At 40.4% G+C, this 23,216-nt stretch overlaps 1 protein-coding gene across 1 annotated transcript in view; it reads right to left on the reverse strand.

Annotated features, from left to right (window-relative positions):
* Positions 1-23,216, reverse strand: part of LOC137376907 (otogelin-like) — a 392,329-nt gene that overhangs the window by 73,594 nt on the left and 295,519 nt on the right. The window contains exons 53-55 of the mRNA XM_068045865.1: positions 20,276-20,453; positions 12,766-12,915; positions 3,690-3,772 (exon numbers count right to left, since the gene is read on the reverse strand). Coding sequence (XP_067901966.1) covers positions 3,690-3,772; positions 12,766-12,915; positions 20,276-20,453 — 411 coding nt within the window. The remainder of the gene's footprint in view (positions 1-3,689; positions 3,773-12,765; positions 12,916-20,275; positions 20,454-23,216) is intronic.

The following is a 23,216-nucleotide window of genomic DNA, read 5'->3' on the forward strand; positions in this document are numbered from 1 at the left end:
GGTAGGGATTATTCCAAGACTGGAGAATACTTTCAGCAATGCTGGCTTCCTATGAGAAAAGGAGCCTTTCTCCAAAGCCGTGATTCTCTACAGAGTGCCGCAATCCCTCTTCCTGGGTCCTCTCTCTCTCTGTCTTCAGGCATAAACAGCAACAAGGGTTTTAGCTTCCATGCCTTCAATTTGCAAAGTTCTTGTAACTTCATGAAGAAATTAGAATTTCCCTTGATCCAAGAATTATTTTTCAAGAGAAAGAGTTTCTGGGCTCTTTCTACCCCTTCTAGCAGCAAACTGGTCTTTAGATTTCTTTCAGAGAGTTCTCTTGTTCTGGTCTCCAGAACAGGTTCTAGCCAACTGGTCTTTTCTTGCAAAAGAGAAACTAAATCTCCCCAGCAGCCAGTCATGTGACAGTCATTTCTCTCTGCTGAGTGGCTTGGAAAAATAGATTGCCTTGCAAGTGCCCCACCCAGTTCAGCATTCACTGTTCCCTGAGAAATCCTTTTCTGAGTCTTAAAGGCACACACCTTTTTTTAAAAAAGCACTTGCAACACTTGTAGATAGTGGATAGGCATTGGGGAGACAAGAGGTGAGTTACTTACCTCAGAATTCCCAGCCACTGACCTGCTCTTCTACCAACAGCATTTATCTGCTGATCCAGTTCAGTTTCTAGTCAATGGTAACCCCCAGGATGTTGATACTGGGAGATTCCGTGATGGTAATTCCATTGAACATAAAGGGAAAATGGTTAGATTCTCTCTTATTTAAGATGGTCACTTGTGTGGTGCCAATGTTATTTGCCACTTATCAGCCCAAGCCTAGATGTTGTCCAGGTCTTGCTGCATCTGGAAACAGGCTGTTTCAGTATCTGAGGAATTACAAATGATGCTGAACATTGTGCAATCATCAGTGAACATCCCAACTTCTGACCTTATGATTAAGGTTGATGAAGCAGCTAAAGATGATTGGGTCTAGGACACTATGTTGAGGAACTCCGGCAGTGATGTCCTGGAACTGAGATGATTAACTCCAACAACCACAGCCATCTTCCTTTGTGCTAGGTATGGCTCCGACCAGTGAGAGTTTTCCCCCCGATTCCCATTGACTCCAGTTTTGAGAGGGCTCATTGATGCCATATGCGATTAAATGCTACCTTGATGTCAAGGGCAGTCACTCTCACCTCACCTCTTGAGTTCAGCTCTTTTGTCCATGTTTGGACCAAGGCTGTAATGAGGTCAGGAGCTGAGTGGCCTTGGCGGAACCCAAACTGACATCAGTGAGCAGGTTATTGCTGAGCAAGTGCCACTTGATAGCACTGTCAACGACCCCTTCCATCACTTTGCTGATGATCAAGTGTAGACTGATAGGACGGTAATTGGGCATTGGATTAGTCCTGCTTTTTGTGGACGGGGCATACCTGGGCAATTTTCCACATTGCTGAGTTGATGCCAGTGTTGTAGCTATACTGAAACAGCTTGGCTAGGGGTACAGCTAGTTCTGGAGCACAAGTCTTCAGTACTATTGCCGGGATGTTGTTAGTGCCATAGTCTTTTCAATATCCAGTGCCTTCAGCCATTTTTTGATATCACGTGAAGTGGATTGGATTGGATGAAGAGTGGCATCTGTGATGCTGGGACCTCAGGAGGAGGCCAAGATGCATCAGCCACTCAACACTTCTGGCTGAAGATGGATGCAAATGTTAGAGTAGACAGGGAGAAACTATTTCTACTGGCAAGAAAGTGGGTAACCAGAAGACACAGATTCAAGATAATTGGCAAAAAATCCAGGGGTGAAATGGGGAGAATTTATTTTGCATGGTGAGCTATGATGTGGAATGCACTGGCTGAAAGGGTGGTGGAAGCAAATTTAATCATAACTTTCAGAAGGGAATTGGATATATGCTCACAGAGGAGATATTTGCAGAGCCATGGGCAAAGAACAAGAGCATAGGATTAATTGGATATCTCTTTCAAATTGTTGGCAGAGGCATAACAAGTTGAATGGCCTCCTTCTATGCTGCACAATTCTAATTTCCTACCATTCCATGGTACAGCATTTTGAAGCTCCAAGTTAGGCATCATAATGCCCACTTCTTGCCACTTTGACAAATCGACCTAAATTCAGCAATAGTAGTTTTTCTGAGCACTATTTATGAACAGTTACCCTGCATTTTTTCAAAATAAAAGTATATTTCAGGAGTGACGAATCCCCATGGAAGTGTTTGACTAGTGCATTTTCAACAAAAACAATACATTTTAAAAGTAAATTATTGTGAGATCCTCCCTCAAAATAAACAACCAAAATTTGTTACTCAAATCTCCACAAGTGAAAATATTTAGTTTTAAATGTGTACAGTTGCTTCATCTTCATTTTGTTCGAATTCAGTGCTTTATTAACAAATTATGATGAAATAGTACATGCCACTTTGGGTGTTGAATGTTGCACAATGAATGAAAATGCACCATTTATTATATAAATAGGGTAGCAAGGTCATTTGAGACCTCAGTGGGTGGACGTCCCTGCCCTTTTGAGAGGTGCCCCAGGCAAGGGTTCAATGCTCAGGGTTATGAGCCATGGCCAAAGGTGGAAACAGTGAATTTTCAGTGGTGATGGCGGAAAAGCTAGGATGTCAAGGGACAACGGCAGCTTACTGGTGGAGGTTCCTTTGAGAAGAGGGCTTGTGTTTCCTTTAAAGCACACAAGGAAAGCAATGGGAAACCACCTCATGTACTTTTCCCCTGGTCATATTGCTCATTTCTCATGGAAGTTAAAAGAATGGAAGTCTCTTACGAGCGTCTCAAGAGGAAAGCGCAGGACCGTGAGGTGTGGAGAAATGTGTGGAGGATCTGCCCTTGGGCAGATCACCACTATGATTGTTAAAATATCCACCATTTGAAAATTTACTGATGGCAATGTGCATATTTATAATTCATTTTTGACCATCTGTTCATCACACAAATGCCATATTTGTACAATTAATGTGGTATTTGTCAAAACTTCTATCCTTGAAGTTATGAATGGAGTATTACTGTGTTTCTGGTCATGCATAAATTGTAAACACTACCTATCAGTTTAATGTGTTCATTCTTTCTAGAGAAACATTTCTGCAGTATTAGTTAAATTCCACTGTATTTATGTTGACTTTTTAAATATATAGGAACCAAAACATTATCAGATCAGCAGATTTTACTATACTGCACTATAGCTTGTGATTACTAATGGCAGTTCTTAACATGAACTGCAGCACTATGATTACTTGTATTAGCTGGAACCTTAGATTTTTGTTAGGCAAGGGAATCAATCTACCCTGCCTTTTCCACCACCCTCTGAGGCAGAGATTTTTTGATGGCTTTCACATATGTTGCTGTATCTCTTCCAGTTGGACTTGAGGTATTTTGAAGAGAGACCACTTTTCCTTTAACATCATTGCACTTATTAATTTGATACAAGAATCATTTTAAATCTGTGTGTAACTGCAGCTTGATTTGACGGATTAATATACTTCATTCAAAATGTGAGCAGGAACTCCATTGCTCACCTTTTGAAATGCTTAAAGGTCCAGCATTTAAACATTGTGATCAAGGAAGACATTTTTTGCTTGAATTCTTGAAATACATAGCTGGAGGTATTACGCAGTAATTCCGAGAGTCATTAGAAACATGCAGCTAGTTATAAATTGAAGAGAATCAACCTACCCTTCTCAATTGCCGGTCAATAATGATGTAGTTTGATCCATGAGTTATATTAAGCTTTGTCAGACACAGAAAGCTGGAGTTCACTTGAGGCTGGAACATTGTGGTCTGATTAGAAAGAAACATGTTGATTAAACACTCAGTCTTTTATTTCAAATGAATCTATATGGTGGATGATGCCAAATAATTTTAATAAACATTTGAGGAACATTCTCTTTACTTCAGTTGTCATTGGGTATATTCACTTTGAGAAACAGGACTTAGAACTATGGCAAAGATCAACTGCAAATCTTTAAAATAATTGTCACTGATATTTTGGGTAGCTATTTTCTAAAAACAAGTTGATACATCTTCTCACAGGTTTTGTTGAACTTCTCCACAGCATGATAACTTCTGTTTCTATAGGATAATGTTTATACTAAAAATTCAACTGAAATGTCATTGACAGAAAAATAAAGTCCATTTTGTCAGGATGGAAGACTTTAGCCTACATCCAAGAATCCAGTCTTTCCTCTTAAATTTTGTACTGTACTAACTGAATAAAGTGATCTTAATTTGTGATTCTTCTCTGAAATTATAATCTTTGTTTTGTATCTTTTGCATGATCTATGCCTCATATTGAATTTTACAATTTTAAAACAAGTTATAGTAATAAATTTATATACTTACCTTGTTTGCAACAATCATATCTTAAACAGTTTTAGAAAGAAAATATAACTTACACACAAATTGCAAAAAAACACCATACGGCTCATTTTACAAATGGGCACTACCAAAATGAAACCTTTCCTGTGGGCCATCAATTTCAGAAAATCATAGGTGCACTGCCCAAAATCTTTTGTTGACATAGTCATAAATCTTCATAAAAGCTTCCCTGCTTCAAATGCTAAGGGTCGGACTAAATTCTAAACATGAAGTAATGTATTAAAGCATCAGCCCAGATTGTATGCTTGAATTCCACAGTGAGACTTCAACGCTTGAACTTCAGACTCAGAGGCAAGAATGCGACCAGTTAAACAATGGAGGTACAAAATGGCCCTGTTGGTTTTCTGATAATGATAAAGTTACTGATTTTACTCAGGAACTGAGTCTGCCCCAGAGTGCTAAAAGCATAACAATACTGCTTAAAAGCAATAATGAACAATTCTCATTAGATTCAAAGCCATTGCAAACCTGTTTAAAAGTGCAAAATTAAATAAAACTATTTCAGCCATATGGAGGGACTAACTGTGCATTGTCTAAAGTTTTTGAATGCTATCATGCATATTAGCAGTAATTTTGCTGTCTTCTGAAGCTGTATTGTAACATGCACTACATCAGCAGGCCACTAAATGGAGCAGCAGAATCAATAATATTGGCTAACACCCATTTACTGCATTAAACAGCCATTTAAATCCCTGCAGTAGAAAAGAGGAACCAAGGTGAGCAGTTTGCTCAGCAGTTTTCCCTCGTTAATTAAGCCTTTCAGATGGAGGAAAGCATTGAACAGACCCTTGAACCATTATGAGGACTGTGGCATTGAAGGGGTCAGTGTTGAATGATACTGGAATACAAACCTGAAGAAATCTACTAAGATAAACCAGTAGTATTTTTATACATGTTGAGCACCTGTGACAAGTAGATATGTAATAAAGTCATCCCTTCCAACATTTTTATTCGGAAAAGACACTAAACTGTATTTGAATGACAGATAAAGAATGTTTTGTATTTTTTGTCAGTTGAGCATCTGATGCATACAGAAATCAATGGCTATGTTTTAAATGACTTTGAATCAAGCTATAAGAAATCTATATCAATAGAATTGCTGCTTATCTGATTCAAAATTCACATTCTCTTCTCATCAGGACATCCAGATACATAAGTCCAGAAAGCTGACATGCAATTTGGCAGAGATCCCAAGTGTGCACAGGGGTTCGGGTGGAATTTCCCCACCTGAAACCAGCAGAGAGCTTGATGAATTTTCTTGCAGCTTGTCCAGTGAGGATTACCTGACCCATTAGGGCATTAGTTTGCAAGGTTAACTAGAGCTGAGCAGAAAGAATCTCAATTCACAATTGTAGTTCTGCTGATTAATGTATATCTCCTCTGATTTATAGATAGGTGGAAAATTTGCAGAAACTGCAGTCATCACATGCTAATTTCTAAGAAGTTTAACAGATAGGGTGTCAGAGTGATTTGCCAGCCACTGGATGGCTGATTGTAGACTTTCATGAAGGAGATAGCACAGCTCTATCACAAACTTTTAGAATCAGCCTCCTAAGGCACAGTTCTTCATTCATCTGCCGTATCTTTGCTTAGAATGGTAACTATATTGCCTAGGAGCAGGATTGATGGTGTGCCTTGCAAGCTACATATTGACACAGGTGACCCTTTCTTGGTCTTCCTGGTCCTCAGCTAAATATTGGCCATTAGTCAGCAAACTCTGCTGCCATGCTGGTTTCACATAAAAGCTAGAAACAATGCTTGTTCAAATGGTACTCTTGTGAATTAAACATCTATTGTTCTGGCAATAATGACATGAATAAACCCAACTGGTATTTTCAGTGCTGTAACATTCACAAATCGCTTCACCTAACCAGGAATTTAGCAGCAAGTGAAAACTAAATGGAACTTATATGATAGTGTACTCCAGATATCTCTGCCCTGCAACTTTGGAATCACATTCCACCTAATACCCACAGTCATCTCTGCAGCCTAAATGGCTTTTGTTTTTAAGAGTGGTATGACAAAAATACTTGATTTTTTTTTATAGAGGCATTGAGTTATACAGCACAGAAACAGGCCCTTCGGCCCATTGTGTCTGTGGCGGCCATCAAGCATCTATCTATTCTAATCCCATTTTCCAGCACTTGGCCCATAGCCTTGTATGCTATGGCATTTCAAGTGCTCATCTAAATACTTCTTAAATGGTGTGAGGGTTCCTGGCTCTACCACCCCTTCAGGCAGTGTGGTCCAGATTCCAACCACCCTCTGGGTGAAATTTCTTTTCCTCAAATCCCCTCTAAACCTCGCACCCCTTACCTTAAATCTATGCCCCCTGGTTATTGACACCTCTGCTAAGGGAAAAAGTTTCTTCCTATCTACGCCTCTCATAATTTTGTATACCTCAATCAGGTCCCCCCTCAGTCTTCTCTGCTCTAAGGAAAACAACCATCGCCTATCCAGTCTCTCTTCATAGCTGAAATGCTCCAGCCCAGGCAACACCCAGGTGAATCTCCTCAGCACCCTCTCCAGTGCAATCACATCTTTCCTATTGTATGGCAACCAGAACTGTACATAGTACTCCAGCTGTGGCCTAACTAGTGTTTTATACAGCTTCATCATAACCTCGCTGCTTTTATATTCTATGCCTCGGCTAACAAAGGCAAATATCCCACATGCCTTCCTAACCACCTTATCTACCTGTGCTGCTGCCTTCAGTGATCTATGGACAAGTACACCAAGGTCCCTCTGACCCTCCGTACTTCCTAGGATCCTACCATCCATTATATATTCCCTTGCCTTGTTAGTCCTCCCAACATGCATCACCTCACCTTTCTCAGGATTAAATTCCATTTGCCACTCTCTGCCCATCTATATCATCCTGTAATCTAAGGCATTCCTCCTCACTATCTACGACACCACCAATTTTCGTGTCATCTGCGAACTTATAATCATACCTCCTATATTCATGTCTAAATCATTAATGTACACTACAAACAGCAAGGGGCCCAGCACCGATCCTTGCGGTACACCACTGATCACAGGCTTTCAATCGCAAAAACAACCCTCGACCATCACCCTCTGCCTCCTGCCACGAAGCCAACTTTGGATCCAATTTGCCAAATTGCCCTGGATCCCATGGGCTCTTAACTTCTTGACTTCTTAACTCTTAACTTCCCATGCGGCACCTTATCAAAAGTTTTTTACACTAAAGTGATCCAGACTCAATAGGTCTGATTCTCAGTTTACTAACTTTTATAGATCGACTCCCAACTGGCACACAATGACAAGGGTTTAGGATTTTACATTGCAAGTCATTTGCCTTCTCTGTTAACTTTTGGTGAAAATTGAGAATTGGAAGTGAAACTGGAGTAATTCACTGTTTTTAAAATAGTCCTATTTAACTTGATTTATAAAAATGTATCATATACCCAGCCAAATTCAAGGATGGAGGATGTAGTAGCAAAACATTTAGACAAAATATGAACCGTGTATAATAAAGAGGAATTGTCTGGATGTATATGACTTAATTAAAGGCTTCACATATTTTTCTCATGACAAAGTATCAAACATCCTGTCTTTTTCCACAAATATTGTTAATAAATGCACTTCAATAATCAGGACCCCCTTCAAGCTGCTTTGTTATATTATATCTATGTAGCAAAGACATTTAATAACAGGCAATTAAGGCCTAATTTGTGCAGTGGGCCAGGTGTTCCTGGTAAGTAAACACATAATTAATGAAACGATGAGTGGATTGGTTTGGGTTGGATCTGGTTAGGTACATGTGCGGACATGATCAAGCTAGACCCTAATTTCTAAAAAAACCTGCTTAGTCCAGTTGAGAAAAGCTTTTGAGCCACATGTATTGAAGATTTTGCCTGTAATTGGTTACCCTTCTGTTGAGATATTCTCTATTCAGGAACACTAAAACTTTCGATAATGTGTAGGCCATCATGCAGAGTTTGTGTTGAATATGAAGTACGTTTGACTTCATTGATACAAACTGACTAATGTAGGTGCAAATTCACCCCAAGTATGCTTATTTACTTAACTCCAGGATGTTGGCTCACATAGCCTCAGTTTTACATCTCTACAGTAAAACTGCAGTGGTGTGAAGTCAAGTTTAAAATGTGTGCTTTTATTACATTTTATTTTTTGTATCTCTTTATTGCAACAGGCCAATGGCACAGCCAGCTCATTAGGAATTCTTTCTCTCTTTCTTTAAGATGCACTTTTAAACCTACCTCTTTCATCAAGTTTTTAATAATCTGTCCAAATACTTCCGTTGACTCAGGGTCAATCTTGGAAGCAGTATTTAAGTCATAGAAATTTACAGCATGAAAGGCAGCCATTTGGCCATCATGTTCACACCAGCTGACAAAGAGTCACCCAGCCTAATCGCACTTTCTGGCTCTTGGTCCATAGCCTTGTCTGTTATGGCACTTCAAGTGCATATCCAAGTACTTTTTAAATGTTATGAGCGTTTCTCACTCTACCACCCTTTCAAGCAGTGAGTTCCAGATCCCCACCACCCTCTGAGTGAAAACATTTCTCCTCGAATCCCCACTAAACTTTCACCTTTTACCTTAAATCTATGTCTCCCTGATTATTCCCCTCAACCAAGGGGAATAGGGCCTTCCTACCCAATCTGTCTAGAGCCCTCATAATTTTATACACTTCAATTAGATCTCCCCTCAGCTTCCTCTGTTCCAAAGAAAATAACCCTAGCCTATTCAATCTTTCCTCATAACTAAAATTCTCCAGTCCTGGCAACATCCTCATAAATCTCCTCTGCATCGTCTCTTGTGCAATCACATCTTTCCTATAGTGCAGTGACCAGAACTGCACACAGTACTCCAGTTGTGGCCTAACTTAGACTGTTAGAGCATAACCTCCCTGCTATTATATTCTATGTCTCGGCTATTAAAGGCAAGTATCGCATATGCCTTCTTGACCACCTTATCTACCTGTTGAGCCATCTTCATGGATCTGTGGAAATGCACTCCAAGATCCTTCTGTTCTGCTACACTTTTCAGTATCTTACCATTTATTGTGTATTCCCTTGCCTTGTTAGCCTTCCCCAAATGCATTACCTCACACTTCTCTGGACTGAACTTCATTTGCCACTGTTCTGCCCATCTGACTAATCTATTGATATCTTCCTGCAGTCTACAGCTTTCTTCTTCATTACCAACTATACAGCCAATTTTCGTATCATTTGCAAACTTCTTAATCATACCCCTATATTCAAGACCAAATCAAGGCACAAGCACTCAGATCAAAGGTATCTCCTGCTGTCATTTTTTTGGATTTCCACAGGAAATCTTTCTTGGAGATTGCTTTTTCTCCTGCATTGTCATCACAGCAACAGCTTGCATTTATATAGTGCCTTTAATGTAGTAAAATATCCCAAGGTTCTTCACAGGAGAGTTATCGATCAAAATTTGGCATTGAGTTCCTTTAAGGAGATATTAGGACAGGTGACCAAAAACTTGGTCCAACAGGTAGGTTTTAAGAAGCATCTTAAAGGAGAGAAAATTAGAGCAGTTTAGATAGGAAATTCCAGAGCTTAGGTCCTAGACAGTTGAAGGCATGGTCACTAGTGATGGAACGATTAAAATTGCACACAATTGAGCTCCTGAAATATCAGTTCAGGTATCTGTTTAAGTCTGGGTGCTCTTTTCAGTACAGTTCACAGAGAATTTTGCACATTGTGGTAGTGTGCAACTTCATTATTCAGAGGTGTGCACATGAAGGAGGAATAAAAGAAACAACTCCCCTCATTTGGCGAAGAAAATTAGGGTGAAGATAAGGGAGGAGCAGAAGAGGAAGAACCACTAGAATTCCTTGCCGTCAGAGAGGAGGAGTTGATTACTCGGTGCTTTGATTGACTTCATTCCCCTGAAACATTATACAATTCCCCTCTGCATTAACAGTCCTTGTTAGTTCTTCCAGGACTCCCTCAACTCTTCAATAAAGAATGTTTAAACCATTCAACCAGCTATCATATGTATAAACTCCCAATGATGCACACTCATAAGCTGTTTTGAAACCACCAAGTGAGAAAAGAGTCATCAGAGTTAATTAGTTTGCATTTGGTACCATGTGAGAACAGAATGCTTTTAGTGCCCTGCTGTGGAGGCTGCAAGCAAGAGGTGAGTGTGTTTGGAATGAGAAGGTAAGGTGGTACTGTGACTCATGGAGAATGGTGTGATGTAGGGGAGAGAAGTGTTCAGACTGCTGGGGAAGAGGGCAAATGACTGTTGCCTGGTGTTATGAGGGTTTCCATTTTTTGTTAAAACTTGAGAATCTATATTTTAAAAACTGAAAAGGATTCCATGGATGCTGGAATCTTGAAGAAGCTGAACTTTGGATGTTTTTCTTAAAATAAGTTACCAGAAGGTTTGGATTGAATGTAAACAAGTTTTACTGGAAGGCACCTGTTTGCAAAGAACCTAGCAAGGGGTTGTGTTTTGACCTAAAGAGCTATTTGCAAGGAAATGACAAGCCAGGATATATAGTTGTCACAAAACTTGCCTCTGGAAAGGCTTTAGTTTCATTTTGAATTGTTAAAAACAGGCAGTTGGAGTTTGTTTATTGACCTGCCAGGAGAACAGAAGAAGATCCAGCTAGCCCATCTTTCTCTTGAAAAGCAAATCCTCTGTCAATTATGTTTCCTGTTGCCTCTTGTATTTGGAGAAATCGTGCATGTTTGCAGAAACTTTGCGTCTTTGAAGGAACTTTGCATTGAATGTGTGAGAATTGAAACCTTTGTTGCTGCATACCTTATTTAAGACTTATGTGAAGCCGTCTGTAGCTGCATCTCTTTGAAAACCTACCCAGATTGATCATCAACATCGCCTGGAAAGAACTGTTCTAGGAAGATTCCATTGACAGCCGCCCATTCGCCTTTGGGACACCTTGCCAAAACAAAGGATTTCCTTCCATACATTCTTTTAAGCCTTTTTTTTATTTCTTCCATTTCTTTGTAACAGCTGTAAACAAAAATCCCTTTTTCCCCTGGTTAACCAGTTGTGTGTGTGTGTGTGTGTGTGTGTGTGTGTGTGCGTGTGCGCACGTGCGTGAGGGCTGGGACAAAATAAGGGACTTTAATATTTCAATTCATGCATATGTTTACTTCATTATTGGTTAAGACTTGGGTTGTAATAAACAGATAATTTTGTTGTTTATTAAAGAAACCTGGTTAGCGTGCTTTATTCTGGGGTAAAATAGAGGATTTGATTGATGGTTTCGGTACATGGGAAAATTTAAACATATGTTGTGACCTGTGGAGAAGTGGGACTGAATTAACAATGCACTCCTCCCGCCTCAGAGAGGAAGAGGTTAAAAGAAAAAGTCTTTGGGTTGATTTTTCTCTCAAAGATATGAGAATCAAACACATACTTCAGGAGGCATCACCATCAATCACAATCCACTGTCTCTTTGGTCAAAGTACAAATAATAAATGAGGTACTAAAGTATATTGACATATCTCTAAATTAATTGTTGCCTTAATCATCTTTGTTCATTCAACATGCATTACTAATAGTGTAATATGCACTTCAAAATGGAAAACTGATTTTTATTTTCCATAAATAAAATTAGATGATAAATACATGAAACAAGAACAATATTAATAGTACGATACTACAGAAAAGCTAGGTGTGCACAAGATAACACATTTAATCCCTGGTCTGTTTTGACTTTTGATCTAAGCAGGTTAAGGAGTAAGGGTGTGACAATTAACTTCAGTCCCTCCAGGCTAGTGAGGGGGTTCCTGTTCCTGATTACTATCTAGTAGCTCCCTGTTAGAAAGTGTGGATATTGGCTGAGTGGAGGATCAGGCTTGACTATGATGTCCTCCACAATCAAATAGGCTGGCAGAGCACTCACTGTCTAGGCTGGTGGACAAAGAAGTCACATGAGCTAAGCATTTCAGGGCTTCAAGTGCTCGTGGACTATACCACAGCAAGAGTCAGCACTTGCAAGAGAATGGAGAAACTTGCCAAAAAGATTTGAATTGCAGTGTTTCCAATAGTTATGGAGATAATATACAACCTATAAACACTTGCAGGGCCCCAAATGAGCCAGCTGCAAACTCCTTCCTTCCAAGACAAATGGATTACATTCATGTCAATGTTATTTCTTTTATAACAAATACCAGTGTAGTAACACTGCACTGAATTATTAAAATAGATGCCAAGGAATTCCTTTAATTGAAGTTGGCTCCCAAAGCACACTTGATTAAAAGTAAGGTAATTGTGTTGAAAGATGAGGGATATTTAAGAATTAGAAAGCTGTAGAAATTCAGGCAACCTTGTATTTTATGCTGTGAGGTAACACAGTTCTCAGGGGTTTACATTATCTTGAACACTTACCATCTGGCTGCCGAGACATTCGCTGATCCCTACAATAATGGTTTCATTTGCCAGTGAAGCAATAACGTATGAAGCAGCTCCAGAAATGCCAAAGCCACTTCCATCGAAAGTAATTATGTGTAGATTAGCAAGAATGGAACACCGACCTATAAAAATTAAATAGCTTATGGTGTTATAAAAACTAGCTCCCAAATTCAGTAAATTGAGCTTCAAAGGAGGATGATTGCTGCTTTGAGAAGGAACATCATACACAAATCATACAATGATGTTTTCACAATGACTTAAATCAGCATGGTTACAAAACATTAGCAAAAACTTTTCAAACTTCGATTTAACATCAATGATACCCATTTTAAACAGCGTATATAGGTCAGGAAAGATACTGCAGTAAATATTTTATAAAACGTAAAAACGTAATAAAAATGCATAATTCTTCCAACTTAGACACTAGTGGCATCCACACACAAGCATTTTCTTCATTATGTGATAATTATGGTTAATTGCTCTCTTACATGGTAAGATATAAAAGGTTATTGTCTTAAAGTAGTATGTCTTAAAGTAGGGACATCTTCTCCAAGAAAGCAGATTTTCACTCTGTTTTCAGGTGGGAATGAAACAGTAGTACAACAAAATTAGAAGTGCAGGACTTGCTGTCCCTTTCTACTGCGGATCTGCCTGCCACCATTTTGATCAGAGCCAAGACATTGGCCCTTTGACTGAGGGCTTGTACAGAGGCTTTCCCTAGATGCTTTGGTTCCTGTGTGAGCCAGTGTGCCCTGCAAGAAGAATGGGAGTGAACTGGTGTGTGTTTTTTTGTTCTGAGATTTGTGAGCCAACTTCATATTGTGGGCATGCTGAGAGAAGCAGCAAGTTGTGATCAAGATGGGGATGTAGTCATGTGCAAGAAAATGGCTTTAATATGAAAGCAGTTAGCAGAAAAGTGAATAGCATTCCAGTTGTTACCAGGGTAAGAGAATAATGCTGTTTGTGCCTGCTCAGAAATGGGGAGTTGGTGCACTGTTCCATTGTGGTCTCAGTAGAAGCATGTAGAGTGGAGGAGGGGGTGAGCAAGTGTTCTGTGGTAAGGTATCATCCTAAGATAAAAAGAAAGCAACACATCATTCGCACCTTTGCAGTTTGAGTAAGATCGCTGAATTTCTCTGCAGCATTACCAAATCTTAGTGACCCAGCAGGAGACATTTCTCACCCAAAATTCAAAAACAAGTTAAAAGACACCTCTGTGCAAGAGGTGGAAGTTTGCTTTAAATAGGAGTCGGGTCCTCCAAATCTGTAAGATGCCAATCAATGATGTAAAATTGTGGGCAGTTTGCCTATGAAACCCAATAAGACCTGAACATCTAAATGGTTTGGGAATCCTGAGTCATCAGGTGGGCATCCCAATCAGTCTTGCCACCCAATGTGCACCACACAGCAAGATTTACCCCACGGCCTTTATAGGTGCAGTAAATGTTCTGAGTCTTTGCCAATGACCAGATATATTAGTGGTGAGATAACCTGGCATAAAATTGGAAAATTTAAGCTTCAGGGCTGAATTTTTAAAGCTCGCCACTTCAAAAACGGCGCGGTGCATGCACGAGATGTACACCACTGAGCTGCCGCGATATTTGGCATGGCGGCTCATTTACATGGAGGGGGCGGAATACCCACCCCCGATGATATAGTTGGGGCAGGCGCTCCGTCCATGGCAATGGTGTCCAGTGCCACTGCGCAGGCGCCAAAGCCATTTTTAAAGGGCTTCGAGCCTTCAGTTAGATTTAAATTTTTAAAGGTCCCGGTCTCGAAGAAATAAAGTTACAATTTGAATACAAGTTTGAATTCCCTCTCCCACCCCCAACGCCAATGAGTAAATCAATATATAAATTGCCATCTCCCTGCAAAAAAAACATTTATTGCGGTCCTGCCCGAACTTTCCCCCCAAACATTATTAATTTGACCCTCAACCCCTCTCCACCTGCCCCTCAACAATCGGATTAATTTTCCCCTGTCCCCCACCCCCCCACCACCCTGAAAACTTCACTCCTCCCCCCTCTCCACCAGTGTGCCGCCTCGGATCTCCGAACGGAGCTCCAAAGGCGCAGGAGTTCCAGCAACTGGCCTGAATATTGATGTGGGATGGCCGCCATGATGAGGTAAGCAATTATTCATCTAATTTAAATTGATTAACATATCTTATATAGGTCTGCGTCACTGAGTGGTGGGGGGGCCACCATGAGGCCTCGCCGCCGCCGGTAATATGCGGCGGGGCCTTCCCAGCATTGAGGCCCAACGCGGGCCTCTCCTGGAGGTATTTTCCGAGGCCCCCACCACAGCGCTCGACGTTGGGGGGCTGGTACAATCCAGCCTTTAGTGTCAGCCTGGAATCCTGTAGCCATCCTTATGTTTTCACTTAATTATGGGAAAATTATCTCCCTTTCTACTTTTATTTTACTATATGTTAGCAACACAAGTGAGGATATTTCTGTTCATTCTCTTCACTGTTTAACACAAGTTCAAATGTCAATCGTCAATTTACTGTTGAGTGGGAGGCCCCTTTCAGACAGGTGGTCTATACAAGACAATTATGACAGCCACTACATAGTTTCTGATCATTTTATATTTTGCCAAGTCATTTGGTGCATTTCCTAATAGCCTTTTATTTATTTTATTTATTTAGAGATACAGCACTGAAACAGGCCCTTCAGCCCACAGAGTCTGTGCCGACCAACAACCGCCCATTTATACTAATCCTACATTAGCCCCATATTCTCTACTACATCCGCACCATTCTTCTACCACCTACCTACACTAGGGGCAATTTATAATGGCCAATTTACCTATCAACCTGCAAGTCTTTGGCTGTGGGAGGAAACCGGAGCACCCGGCGGAAACCCACACAGACACAGGGAGAACTTGCAAACTCCACACAGGCAGTACCCAGAACTGAACCCGGGTCGCTGGAGCTGTGAGGCTGCGGTGCTACCCCGCGCCGCCCCAAGGAGAGGTTCAGAATCCAGGTTTTCAGTACAGTTTTGGATTTTTTGAAGGTATGATATAGAAAATTAGAAGTAAAATATAGTTGATCTTGTCATACAATTGCAGTCTTCTCAGTGTTCATAACACATTCAGGTACAAATAAGAAAATTGATTTCTTCACACTCAAGCTTAAAAGTGATTTTTCTTTGCTTTAATGTGTACATTTCAATGATTCAATGATTATAGTCCTACTGCTATAGTTTCCAAATGTGAATAAAGCACTATTTTTGAAATACTGTAACATTATAAGGAAACAGTATTTAATATTGTGAAACTGCAAATCAAGTCATCTAATTGTGGAAACTTATTTGCCGAGATCCCCACCAGCAAAAAAAAGCCCTAAGAGTACATTAAGCCCACCCTCACAACAAGCTAACTTTACCTGAACGTTGCAAAGGATAACATCGCTATATTCTCATAAAAAGATGAATTTTAATCAAAGATACATTTTAAGCATGTTGCCTCTGCTTTCCTTTTCCCTTCATTTGCATTTCAGAATGTAACACATTTTGGGATTGAAGAAATAATGATGGTAAATCAGTCAAAACTGTGTTAAACCGAGGTCATCTGAGCCACTCACACTGTTTACTGCCTTTTGCCATCTATAATATCAGCTTAACTGTTATCTTGTATGTAACATTGTCCAGTCTGTTTTATCTAATTTACTATTCTTAAATCTGTCAATCAAAATTTGCTGTATTTTATTTGTATATTAACATTCTGCTATCCATCAGACTGCTCTCAGATTTGGTGAACTTGGCTCAGCTTTGTGACACTGAAAAAAGATACAGTAACAAAACTACTCAAATATCAGGAATACTTTAGCACTGAAATAATGCCATACAACTAAATTAGATAAACTGTCTGCTTGCACTGTCATTTTCTTCCATTCTCTTCCCATTTTTTATGATTTTAACTTTGTATCCAATTTGAGGTGATTTCTGCATTTTAATACTTTTTAAATATAACTTTAAAATACTTCAACTTGTATATTTTCTTCCACCTTCCTGATTTCTCCATTCTGCAGTTGGGGCAGTATCCAAAAAATTGACTCGATGGCTCCAAAGGCCTTTTTTATTAAGGCATAAAAGTGTTTCATTGTGGCTCAAGGAGCTCAATCATGTCTGAGCAACATAAGATCGTGAGAAAGTGAAGGTTATTTTACATATAGTCAGAGGCAATTAGTGGAGAAAATCTTGGGTTGTAATTTTCTTAGAGATGTGTTGTGAGAGGAATATTTTCATAAGAACATAAGAAAATAAGAAACAGGAGCAGGAGTAGGCCATTCAGCCCCTCAAGCCTGCCCCGCCATTCAATAAGATCATGGCTGATCTGTCCCAGTCCCCAACTTCTCTTTCGGGCCTGCTCTGCCTAACCCTCGACTTCCCGAGATTTCAAAAATCTATCTATCTCCTCCTTAAATATGTTTAGTGATCTAGCCTCCACAACTCTCTGAGGCAGAGAATTCCAGAGATTCACCAGAGATTCCAGAGAAGAAATTCCTTTGCATCTCATTTTAAAATGTGTGCCCCCTTATTCTGTAATTATGTCCCCTAGTTCGAGATTCCCCCACCAGTAGAAACCTCTTCTCAATGTCTATCCTGTCGAGCCCCCTTAAGATCTTATATGTTTATATAAGATCTCCTCTCATTCTTCTAAACTCCAATGAATAAAAGCCTAACATTCTTGATAAGACAGCCCCTTCATCCCAGGAATCAGCCTAGTGAACCTTTTCTGAACTGCCTCCAGTGCTAGTATATCTTTCTTTAAATACGGGGACCAAAACTGTACGCAGTTCTCCAGGTGTGGCCTCACCAACACCCTGTACAGTTGTAACAGGACTTCCCTATTTTTAAACTCTAACTCCCTAGCAAAAAGGCCAAAATTCCATTTGCCTTCCTAATTACTTGCTGCACCTGCATGCTAACCTTTTGTGTTTCATGTACAAGAACACCCAGATCCCTCTGTACTGCAGTAAAAGTTAATTGCACTAATGAGATCAGCCACAATAAAGTTTCATCGAAGGCAGATTCTTTCAAGTTTTTTTTCATTTATTCATTCATGGGGTGTGGGTGTCGCTGTCCAGGCCAGCATTTATTGCCCATCCCTAATTGCCCTTGAGAAGGTGGTGGTGAGCTGCCTTCTTGAACGGCTGTAGTCCATTTGGGGTAGGTATACCCACAGTGCTGTTAGGAAGGGAGTTCCAGGATTTTGACCCAGCGACAGTGAAGGAACGGCGATATAGTTCCAAGTCAGGATGGTGTGTGACTTGGAGGGGAACTTGCAGGTGGTGGTGTTCCCATGTACTTGCTGCCTTGTCCTTCTAGTTGGTAGAGGTCGCGGGTTTGGAAGGTGCTGTCTAAGGAGCCTTGGTGCATTGCTGCAGTGCATCTTGTAGATGGTACACACTGCTGCCACTGTGCCAGTGATGGAGGGAGTGAATGTTTGTGCATGGTGTGCCAATCAAGCGGGCTGCTTTGTTCTGGATGGTGTTGAGCTTCTTGAGTGTTGTTGGAGCTGCATCCATCTAGGCAAGTGGAGAGTATTCCATCACACTCCTGACTTGTGCCTTGTTGATGGTGGACAGGCTTTGGGGAGTCAGGAGGTGAGTTACTCACCTCAGGATTCCTAGCCTCTGTCCTGCTCTTGTAGCCATGGTATTTATATGGCTACTCCAGTTCAGTTTCTGGTCAATGGTAACCCCTAGGATGTTGATAGTGGGGGATTCAGCGATGGTAATGCCGTTGAATGCCAAGGGGAGATGGTTAGATTCTCTCTTGTTGGAGATGGTCATTGCCTGACACTTGTGTGGCACAAATGTTACTTGCCACTTATCAGCCCAAGCCTGGATATTGTCCAGGTCTTGCTGCATTTCTACACGGACTGCTTCAGTATCTGAGGAGTCACGAATAGTGCTGAACATTGTGCAATCATCAGCGAACATCCCCACTTCTGACCTTATGATTGAAGGAAGGTCATTGATGAAGCAGCTGAAGATGGTTGGGCCTAGGACACTACCCTGAGGAACTCCTGCAGTGATGTCCTGGAGCTCAGATGATTGACCTCCAACAACCACAACCATCTTCCTTTGCGCTAGGTATGACTCCAACCAGTGAAGGGTTTTCCCCCTGATTCCCATTGAGTTACACAAACACCTGTAATATTTTCTACCAATGACTTTCAATAACTAACAGCTCTGGCTACTTGTGATTGCATTAAACCACCATTGCCTTTTAAGTAATCATTAAATATTTCCTGAAAAGGCTAACAGTAACAGCAGACACAGTCAAATTGCAATCTGTCTTGATATGTTTCGTCATGTCTGCGTAGCTGGTTTGCAATAAAACATGTCTATTGAAAATGTGTTTAAGCACTAATAGTGATGCAGTGTCTGTATAATTTCATTCTAGCTTATTTTCTTATTGATGTGATGTAAATAAATACCATTAGTTTTTGAATAAGAGATGGACTAAATTTCAAGTAGTTAAAATAATATAATTAGATTATTCCTGCATTGGTTTTGTGTTTGCAACTAATTTGTCTGCTCAATTAGCATAAAATACTCAGGTAAAAGTTTGTTCTGATAATAATCATATTATAAATGCCAAAATTTAAACTGCATAACAGCTCCTCAGCTTCCTCCCATGAAGGTTAGGCATACACAAATAATCTGTTCTGTACAGTTGAACCAAAGTATTGAAAAAACAAAGTAACTTTATATTTAGCAAATAAACTTTATTCCCCCTTTATAAAATCTATTGGCAAAATGTCAGCATGATTATTCTGATCCACACCAACAACCCAGATCAAATGGTTTAATGCAACAATAGTTGTCCGCATTGCTCAAAATCTGGGATAATATATTCACTGTTGACCAGTATTATTGACATTTGAGCTATAGCATATTACTTTAATAAACTGTTGAAAGGCTAATTAGCATTTATTAACAAGGCTTCAGTTGCAAAGTATTTTAGCTAATTTGAAGTTTAAATAATATAATTTTCAGATAAATGATTAAGGGCTTTGAGCACAATAGCTGTAACGTCAATATTTTGCTGTTACCCTATTAGGTTTTTCAATGTAGCATTAAGTTATGTAATGAAGAGACAATTCATGGGCATGTGATTGTGTCATGTATTTGTAAGCAGGAGTAAATACTGAAAATTATGTATAGGAAGAGCAGAAATGAGCAATGCAAATAAATTTGATGTGTGAACTTGCAAATATAAAATAAAGTCTCTCTTCTATTTTAAGTCTTGCAATGTTGACCTGACTCTGTCTATTGACTGAAAACACCAGTGTTTCTGTATATTCAAAACCATTCAGTGCTGAGACAGATCTCATCAACTGAACTCACTTTTTATGAACAGTGTGGTTTTACAGCCTTGTACCACCAAAATCAGTTGGAATGCTTTTATATGAAACATTAATGATTTTAAGATTAAAGCATCAGAACAAAGCCAGATGTCTTACATGGGCATTCCCACTGTGGACAGCATTTGTCGCCATTCACCTGTACAGCAAATCCCAAGAGTTCACAGCTGGGTGGACTCACAATGTAGGGACAGTGATGCGATCTATTGATTTGCATTATTTTCCCTTCCACACATATTTGTTTGATGCATTCATCTAGATCCTGGGTAAATGGAATCTGCAAAACATTTAAAAAAGAGATTAATTTACATTTATAGTAAGATTGAAACTATGTATTTTTATCATCTATAATGCAAGTGTACAACTAATGGTCAGCAGCAACATGAATACTCCAATAGGACAAGAATATGGCATTTGCATATGCCTAAACAACAAACATAACTGATGACCAAAGGTAATATAACTACAATAATTTGTATTTATATAGCACCCTTAATATAGAACATCAACACAAGGCACTTCAAAGGAGCGGTATCACACAAAATTTGGCACTGAGCCAAGTATGAAGATATTAGAATGGGTGACTAAATACTTAGTCAAGTTATGGAGCATCTTAAGGTGCCGAGAGGCACAGAATTTTGAGGTTCAAAGTTCAGGGCTTCGGGCCTAGACAGCTGAAGGCACTGTCACCAATGGCGGGGCAAAAAAAGAAGCCCGAATTGGAGAAAGGCATAATTCCTGGAGGGTTGTAGGTCTGGAGGAGGTTACAGAGAGAGGGAGGGAGTGAAGCCATGGAAGAATTCAAACAGAAGGATTAAAATTTTAAATGTTTGCATCATTGCTAGATTTGGAGCCAATGTAGGTTGGCAAGCACAGGAGTGATGGGTGAATGTGACTTTGTGAGAGCTAGGATATGGGCAGCAGAGTTTTGGATGAGCTGAAGTTTACAGATGGAAGACATTGGGAAACCAGCCAGGAGAGCATTATAATAGTCGAGTCTGGAGGTAACAAAAGCATGGATGAAGGTTTCAGCAGTACATGGGCTGAGACAGTCGATACTATGGAGTTGAAAGTAGGTGGTCTTTGTGATTGGGAGTATATAGGGTCAAATAGGTAGCAAGGGTTGCAAATAGTCCAGTATCAGCCTCAGATAGTGGCCAGAGGGTGGGATGGATTATGTGGCTAGGGAATCCAGTTTGCAGTTGGGGGGTGGTCAAAGGCTTCAGTCTGTGCAATATTTAATTGGACGAAATTTCCACTCATCCAGTACTGGATTTCAGACAAGCAACATGATAAATCAGAGAAAGATGTGAGTTCAGGGCTCCAGTGGGAAAGTTTGGCTTGTTAGGCTACAGGAAGGAAGGGATGTGACAGAGGCAGCTGAATGGATAGTCTCAATCTTGGTGACCAAGATAGGCTTGAGCTCAACAACAATTTTCATTTACAAGCAACTTTAATGTAGTAAAGTGTCCCAAGATGCTTCACAGAAATGAGAACAGACAAAATTGACACTGAGCCACATAAGAAGTTTAGGACATATGACTAAATGCTTGGTCAAGGAGCTAGATTTTAAGTAGTGACTTAAAGGAGGAAAGAGAGATTGGGAGGTTTAGGGAGGGAATTCTAGAGCTTAGGGCCTAGGTAGTTGAAGTCACGGCAGCCAATGGCAGCAATGGAAATTGGGAATGCTAAGAGGCCAAAATTAGAAAAGTACAGACTTGGAGGGTTGTAAGGATGGAGCCAGTCACAGAGATAGTGAGGGGTGAAGTTATGGAGGAATTTGAACATAAGGATTAAAATTTTAAAATCCAGGTATTGCAAAACTGGTCATAGGAGTAATAAAAACAAGAAACTCTGGAAATACTCAGCAGGTCTGGCAGCATCCGTGGAGAGAGAAGCAGAGTTAATGTTTCAGGTCAGTGACCCTTCATCAGAGCTGGCAAATATTAGAAATGGAATAGGTTTTAAGCAAGTAAAGCGGGGGTGGGGCAAGAGACAACAAAAAAGGTGTTGATAGGACAAGGTCACAAAGAATACCTGACCAGAAGGTCATGGAGCAAAGGCAAATGGTATGTTAATGGTGTGGTGAAAGACAAAGCGTTAGTGCAGACAGGGTGTTAATTGACAGAAAAATGAACAGCCTGGCCCCAAGCACAAAAATGAAAAAAAAACTGTGGGTAGGCACAGTAGAAACAAACTAAACAAACTAAAAGAAAATAAACAAATGTGAAAGAAAAAAGAAATAACAACTACAAATAAAAATAAAAAGGGGGCCCATCATGCTCTGAAATTATTGAACTCAATATTCAGTCTGGCAGACTGTAGTGTGCCTAATTGATAAATGAGATGCTATTCCTCGTGATTGCGTTGATGTTTACTGGATCATTACGGAAATCCCCGGACAGAGATGTGGGCATGAGAGCAGGGGGGTGTGTTGAAATGGCCTGCAACCGGAAGCTCGGGGTCATGTTTTTGGACTGAGCAGAGGTGTTCCGAAAAGCGGTCACCCAATCTGCGTTTGGTCTCCCCAATGTAGAGCAGCGAATATATTATACCAAATTGAAAGAAGTACAAGTAAATCGCTGCTTCATCTGAAAGGAGTGTTGGGGCCTTGGATAGTGAGGAGAGAGGAGGTAAATGGGCAGGTATTACATCTCCTGTGATTGCAGGGGAAGGTGCCGTGGGAAGGGGACGGGATGATGTGGGTAATGAAGAATTGGACCAGGGTGTCACGGAGGAAACAATCCCTTCAGAATGCTGACAGGGGAGAGGAGGGGAAGATACGTTTGATAGTGGCATCACGCTGGACATGACGGAAATGGCGGAGGATGATCCTTTGGATGTGGAGGCTGGTGGGGTGGAAAGTGAGGACAAGGGGAACCCTGTCACAGTTCTGGGAGGGGAAGGGGTGAGGGTAGAGGTGCGGGAAATGGGCCGGACACGGTTGAGGGCCCTGTCAACCATAGTGGGGGGGAAATCTTCAGTTGAGGAAAAAGGAAGACATATCAGAAGCGCTGTCTTGAAGGTTGTATCATCAGAG

The sequence above is a fragment of the Heterodontus francisci genome, chromosome 14, assembly GCF_036365525.1.
Source record: "Heterodontus francisci isolate sHetFra1 chromosome 14, sHetFra1.hap1, whole genome shotgun sequence".
Taxonomy (NCBI): Eukaryota; Metazoa; Chordata; class Chondrichthyes; order Heterodontiformes; family Heterodontidae; genus Heterodontus; species Heterodontus francisci.